The sequence below is a fragment of the Impatiens glandulifera genome, chromosome 1, assembly GCF_907164915.1.
Source record: "Impatiens glandulifera chromosome 1, dImpGla2.1, whole genome shotgun sequence".
Lineage (NCBI taxonomy): Eukaryota > Viridiplantae > Streptophyta > Magnoliopsida > Ericales > Balsaminaceae > Impatiens > Impatiens glandulifera.
The window spans coordinates 96,006,978-96,014,720 of NC_061862.1; the positions used below are offsets into that span (position 1 = coordinate 96,006,978).

General features: G+C 25.8%; 1 protein-coding gene across 1 annotated transcript; it reads left to right on the forward strand.

Moving 5' to 3' along the window:
* The first annotated feature begins 1,532 nt into the window (after positions 1-1,532).
* On the forward strand, positions 1,533-4,154 carry LOC124922397 (geraniol 8-hydroxylase-like). The gene is made up of 2 exons (XM_047463130.1): positions 1,533-2,479; positions 3,467-4,154. The coding sequence occupies exons 1-2, from the start codon at positions 1,592-1,594 to the stop codon at positions 4,070-4,072; spliced, it is 1,494 nt and encodes a 497-aa protein (XP_047319086.1). The 5' UTR covers positions 1,533-1,591; the 3' UTR covers positions 4,073-4,154.
* Positions 4,155-7,743: the final 3,589 nt, after the last annotated feature.

The window sequence follows — 7,743 nt, forward strand, 5'->3', positions numbered from 1 at the left end:
CTTTACTTTATCCCATCTAACCAAATGAATTAACTAATTAATATATTTCACGTTTAAGTTATATTAATTAATGTTATAAATTTCTCTGTAGTTGTTTTTCTTATTTTTTTACCATTTTAATTTTATAATTTTTTTGTTCCTTTTATTTGATGATCTTTTAAATTGCTTTAACTATTATAATTTGGTTTTCTTATTTAAAATTTATAAAAATAAGGTTACAGCCAGTTTAGTAATTGATTAATTGAGTTATTGTTAGGAGGTGATACGCAATCTTTCTTGTATACAACAGCCGTTAATGTTAGCATGTCTCACCACCTTCATAATTAGTAAATTATTATAAATATGATTTCGAATCAACCAAAAGTCAAACATTCAACTATAAATATGATATGGAATCAACCAAAAGTCAAACATTCAATTATGATATAGCAAGTTGCTAATATTATAATGATAAGTACTATCAATTTTGATTAGCGATTATTATAATTTTAAAAAGAATCGTTTCAACTAGCATATCTTATATATATAGAGAAGCACAAAAACTTATTTTTATTATAATATACATAGATAAATAGGTAAAATTAATTTTCCCAAAAATTTATAGCTAATATGATGTGAGTTTTTTATTCTTGGAATTTTTATTCAAAAATCTGTCTATCTCTATTTTTTTTTTCAACCATCAATTTTTTAATTCATTAAATAAAATAAAAAATATATATTTATTTTATTTTTATAAATTTTAAATATAAAAATTATTATTCAACAATTTAAAAATATAAATAACATTTTTTTTCATTAAATAAGACTTGATAAAACCCATGAAAGAGTAAAAACCCATATTATCAAAAGAGTTTTGGAGTTTGTTTCATGTTAATTATTTTAGTGTTTGTTAGGGTTGGATTTATTTAAATAAATTTGTTTTATTTAAAAATTATTCAGTGATAATTTTACATAGATATGCACTTTTTGATAAAATAATTTAAAATGTATTAATATATAATAATAAAATAAATTTTATTTTTTAAATAAAGAGTATTTTAATATTTTAATTAATAAATTTAAAAAAATAATTAATAAAAGAGGAATAAATTGATATTTGAATTAATATTGATTTTTTCAAAAATTAAAAAATTATAAACCCAACCAATTCTGAAATAATTAACATGAAACAAGCTTCAAAACTCTGTTTGATATGATTTTTATTTTTATTTTTTTATATATTTTACCTAATTTTTTAGATTTTTAAATTTTATAATATTATTATCTATTTAACCATTAAATTACTCATTTTATTAACTTAAATATTAAAATAAACTCATTTTATTTTTATTAAATTTAAAATACATAAGACATTATAATAATTAAACTAATTAAACACTCAAACAATATATTTTATTTATTTTATAAAACATTTTTTTAGACAAAATTCCAAAATTAATATCTATATAAAAAATAACAAGATCAAATAAGCTCCAATAGAAAATAATATAGTCACCACATGTGGCCTCCTTTGTTTATAAATGTACATTCCTTAAGTCTTCATAACTTTTATTATATACAATAGAGGAGGTTGAATTTAGAGAGATAACAAATGGAACTTTTGAAAGGGTTTTTCTATTTCCTTCTTCCTTTGGCGTTGCTTCAACTCCTCGCACTCGTCCGGCGAGGTCGAACGACCCAACGGCTCCCACCGGGCCCAATCTCGTTGCCGATCATCGGTAACTTCTTTCAGCTAGGAAACATGCCCCACCGGTCCCTAACACGATTGGCCCAAACATATGGTCCAATTATGTCCATTAAGTTAGGTCAAATGACTACCATAGTAATTTCATCACCCACAATGGCGCAAGAAGTCATGCAAAAACAGGATACTTCCTTTTCCAACAAGTTCATCCCGGACGCTGTTCATGCATGCGATGCACACAAGCTCTCTATTATTTTTCAACCCATAAACGACCGTTGGAGGAGCTTGAGAAGGCTCTCTTACACCCATATATTCTCCAGCCGAGTTCTTGATTCCACACAACATGACCGACGTAGGAAGGTGGAGGAGCTCTTGACATACATCCGAAAATGTTGTCACGAAGGAAAGACTGTGAACGTAGGTCGGGCAGCCTTCCGAACATCGTTGAATGTGTTGTCCAACACCCTTTTCTCGGTTGATTTGGCCGATTCCGAAATGGACGGGTCTCGTGACTTCAAGGAATTGGTTTTGAACATTATGTTAGAGGCCGGAAAACCCAATATGGTTGACTATTTTCCGGCGTTACGTGCCATCGATCCCCAGAGAATACGTGGGCGTATGTCATTATATTTCTTGAAGTTATCGACATTATTCGGTCAAATGATTGACAAGAAAATGGTAATGAAAACCTTTTTGAAGGATATTCCCAAAAACGACGCGATGGATGTGCTTCTCAAAATTTCTCAAGAGGATACCAACGAAATCAACAAAGATCAGTTAGTGCAAATGTGTATGGTTGGTAATCTCTCTTTATCCACTTGTTTTACACCGCTTGTTTATTTTATTTATTAGATATCTATTATTTTGTGAGAGGATAATAGCTTAATAAATAAATAAAAAAATTTATAAATTCTTAAGAAATTAAATAGTTTTGATTCGATTCTCACTTAAAAATATGTTTTGATTTAAAAGGAAATTATGATTTTGGAAGATAATATTAAAAATACATAAAATAAAATAGGTAAAATGAAAATTTATTTTGTGAAAAATTAATTATTTAGATGAAAAATACCAAAACTCTACGAAAAAGATTTTAATCATAGAAATAAACTTGATGAGATGTTTGAAGTATTTGTGAATTAAATTTAAGGAATAAAATAGAAAATAAACAGAAAATGTAAGATTTAATTGAATCCAATCTGAATAAATATTTTCATGGTATTATATTATTTTTGAAAGCCATTTTAGATTAATACAATAAACTGTTAATTTGATTCTTTTCAATTTAGTCTGATTATTTGTCCATCTCTAATATATATATATATATATATATATATATATATATATATATATATATATATATATATATATATATATATATATATATATATATATTATTTAATTATATATATTATTTAATTATTCATTAATAAATTTTGTTTGGAGAACCTTGATCATCAGTTCAAATAATAACCTTTTTTTCATATTGTTCCCCAACATATTAATCAGTAAATTATTTATTTTTTAATAATAATTATCAGATTATTTTTAAAGTTCTTATTTCATCTTATATTTGCTGTAAATATTACCAAATATTTAGATAATACAAAATATTTTATCGATTTAAAAAAATAGTAATAAGGATGTAATAATATACTATTAATATATCTAGTAATAAATCCGAAAATTGAACATACATCTTTATACTACTATGTATTGGTATAAAAAATTAAAACAATTCATTTTATTTTATGTTATAATGAAAACTTTACAATATTACAGGATTTTTTTGTTGCTGGAACAGATACTACCTCAAGCACCCTTGAGTGGGCAATGACAGAATTATTACGACACCCAACATGCATGAAAAATGCGAAAAATGAGCTTAAACAAAATGTTTGTGATGGTAAACAAGTAGAGGAGTCAGATATTGACAAATTACCCTATCTGCAAGCGATTATAAAGGAAACTATGAGAATGCACCCGCCAGCCCCGTTTCTTATCCCTCGCCAAGTTTATACAGAAGTTGATTTATGTGGTTACACAATCCCAAAGGGAGCACAAGTGTTGGTTAACGTTTGGGCAATAGGTCGAGACCCCGATATCTGGGAAAGCCCCATGGAATTTAAGCCTGAGAGGTTTATAGATTCAAAAATTGATCTCCGTGGTCAAGACTTTGAATTGATTCCTTTTGGAGCTGGACGGAGGATTTGCCCGGGATTATCCATGGCAATGAGAATCCTTTTGACAATGTTGGGATCATTAATTAATTCATTTGACTGGAAGAATGATGGTGATGTTAAACCGGAGAACTTGGACGTGGAAGAGAAATTTGGCATCACTCTGCACAGGGCTAACCCACTCCTAGCCGTTCCAATACCTATATAGAAATATTGTACTTTAGATTTATTTTTTATTTGAAATAAATATTTTATTTGGCTTAAATAAAGTACTTTGACATTTTGTGCGATTTTGAGTCCTAAAAAACTTGCCTTTAGAAGATCTTTTATAGGGTCAATGAGTTTCTTACTGTTAGTGATATTGGCCTGTGAAGTGGTATCAGTAAACATGATATTATTAATATAGAGTAATAAACATGTAAGGTTATCACCATCATTCCGAAGACAGAACATAGTTGTTAAAAAATAATTAAAAAATATTTTGTAGCATAATTTATCAGTCTCTTTATTCATCTATTTTCCACTTTTAAAATTTCTAACAAATTCAATTATATATTTCATATAAATGAAAATAAAACCGGCCACCCTCAAATTTTATTTTTATTGTATAATTTTCATAAATGATCTAATTAAGACAAAATACTAAATTTTAAAATATCTAAATCTCAACTCAAAATTTCAATAGAACACAAATAAATCCACAATTGAGACTTTTTTGTTTTGACTTTGGGGTTTTGAGACAATTGAGAGTAATGAACGAAAGTTCAATTTGAATAAGTTGTATACCTAACTTTTATAATAATAATAATAATTAATTCTAGATGGTTCCAATTTGGCGGGATATTAATTTAGATATTTAGTTAAGATCTAACCAAGTTTTTTTTAAAAAAAAAATCTAATTAAGTGTAGGTTATATCAAAATGTCTTTTCTCTAACTATGTTTTTCTTATTTAATAAAAAAAAATATATATTAAAAAAGTAATTAATGTGTTATTAATTATAAAATTTAAGAAATAATAGATGAAGTCTTTTTATTTTATTTTTATTTTTTTTAAATATATATTTATATATATAATTCTATTTTCATATTTTAACTTTTTTTTTAAATTAAAATTTCAACTTTTATATTTTTTCATTCACTAGAATTTGCTTAATAAATAATTAATTTAATATATATATATATATATCAATTATTTTATTTGTATTAATTATTTTATAATTTATAATTATATATTATATATATGTCCATTATTGTAACGTTTCGAAATCTCCCGACTATATACTTTAAATTTTTTAATAATCTTTTTATTCATTAATTTGTTTTAAAAAATATTTTAATTTTATTAAATAAATCGGAAATTGACCATTTAAATTATAAAGTCGCCACCTAATTTTTTTAAAATTAAAAAAATATTTTGCATAGTTAAATGCATTTTAGAGATTTGATTTCGTTTGAGGCTTGATTACACTAAGGAATACACTATCGCGCTTATTCCTCTGTGTCTGTCAAAACAACTGTCTTTACTTTTTTATTTTTTTTTGCCAATTTTAATATTTCAAACTTTTTAATCATTAATTAAAAGATATTGAAATTTCAGAATTTAAATCATACTTGAACACATTCTTTTTATCGATTTTTTACATATTTGTTATTTTTTTCTTCCGCCATCTTTCTTCTTATCTTCTTATCTTCTTTCTTCTCCTCTTCTTTTCCCGACCCCACAATTTTTCTCTCATCCTCGCCTTCTTCTTTTCCCTTCTTCTTTTTTCTTCATCTCCATTCTTTTATCTTTTCCATTCTTTTTCTGTCTTTATTATTATTTATATATAATATTTTTTAATCTGTAAAACAAATATAAATTAAATTAGTGTGAAATATATATCATATTTAGTATATTATTTTTTAACTTTAATTTTATATTTGTTTCGTTTTTAATTTATTTTAAAATAGCCCAAAATTATTTTATTTATATTTAAATTGGGAACCTAACATTTAGGTATTTAGGTGTAATATTTCTCTTACTCAGTGTTTGAAAAATGTTTTTATTTTGGAAATTAAATGTCTGATTTTAACTAATAAACACTTCACTACAATTTTTAATTTATTCACTATAATTTTTAATTTATTCGGACTTATTTTATTTTTAAAATAGTTAGTAGATCAAATTTGACATTCCTCATGAAAGACTTGTGTATCATGATTTTAAAAGATCTATATATCTCTCGCCTGAATAAAGAGGGTAAACATTTTACTCTTTCAGGGTTTTTGATATCATTTTACTCATTTTTAGAGTTTATGGTATCATTTTTATTCGATTTCGGTTTTTTAGAATGTTCGTTTACTCCATTAGAGTTTAGGGTAACCTTCCATTCCATCTAGGTTTTGGTCTAACCTTTAATCTTGCAAAACTTTTGGTCTTATATTTTATTATGAGGTGTGAGTTATTCTTTTTCATTTTTTATTAACGTTGTTTACGTTAATTATCTTATTTGCCTTTTTTAATCAATGTTTTTAAGTTGATCAATTTTTGACGATTTTTAAAAAGTCAAGATTTTTCCTAATTGACGCTTTCTACACCAATCACTTCTCGACGGTCTTTGATTTATCAAGATATTTCTTAACTAACAATTGTTTTGTCAATCAAATTTTGATAGTATTTCGTTTGTTAAAATATTTTCTAATTGACGATTGTTTTGTAGATCAAATCTTGAAAGTTTTTGTTTTTTTTCAAGATTATTCATAATTGATGATTGTTATGTCAATCAAATCTCGATGGTTTTAGTTTTGTCAAGATAACATAATTGACGATTGTTATGTCAATCAAATCTTGATGATTTTAGTTTTGTCAAAATATTTCTTAATTGACGATTGTTATGTCAATCAAATATTGATAGTTTTAGTTTTGTCAAGATATTACATAATTGACGATTATTATGTCAATCAAATCTTGATGGTTTAGTTTTGTCAAGATATTTCCTAATTGACGATTGTTATGTCATTCAATTCTTGATGGTTTTATTTTGTCAAGATATTTCTTAATTGACGATATTATATGAATCAAATCTTAATGGTTTTAGTTTTGTCAAGATATTTCATAATTGACGATTGTTAATTAAATCTTGATGGTTTTAGTTTTGTCAAGATATTTCATAATTGACGATTTTTATTTCAATCAAATCTTGATGGTTTTAGTTTTGTCAAGATATTTTCTAATTAACGAGTGTTTTGTCAATCAAATCTTGTCTGTCTTTTAATGAGTTAAGATTCTTTTCTTAACGCTCTTCACGTTAATTTATTCCTTGTCTCCTCTTTACCGATCAAATGTTCAAATTGACTTCCTTTATGTCAATCAAATCTTTAGCATTGTTTAGAAGTCAAGATTCCTTGTTAATATTTATTCCGTTGATTTCCTTTTCTTGACTATTCCTCAAGTCAAGATTCTCGCAATGACAACTTTTTACTATCAATGATAGTTGACGAAATGTTGCACCTGTCGTTTTTTTAACACATCTCTTTTGATAGAGTTAATCCTCTCTTTTTTTACCCCTCCTTTTTATAAAAAAAGGGTTGTATTTAAATAGCAATACATTTTTTTTACAAAATGCCCCTTGTACAGGGTTTTGTCATTGGTTCTTATTTCGTTTTGTTTTGTAAGTTGGAATAAAACATTGACCCCTCTAACAAATTTTGATTTAGTTATTAGGTTTTTTTTAGGATTCAAACCATTTTCAGTGTTTAGTCTTGAACACCAATTTTTTGGATCGTCTTAAAAAGAAGTCCATATATTTACCAGTCCTACCTGTATAGTTCAGAATACCGGTCCTGAAAACACCGGTCATACCGATCCAGTCAAGAATACTAGTCCTGCAAATACCGGT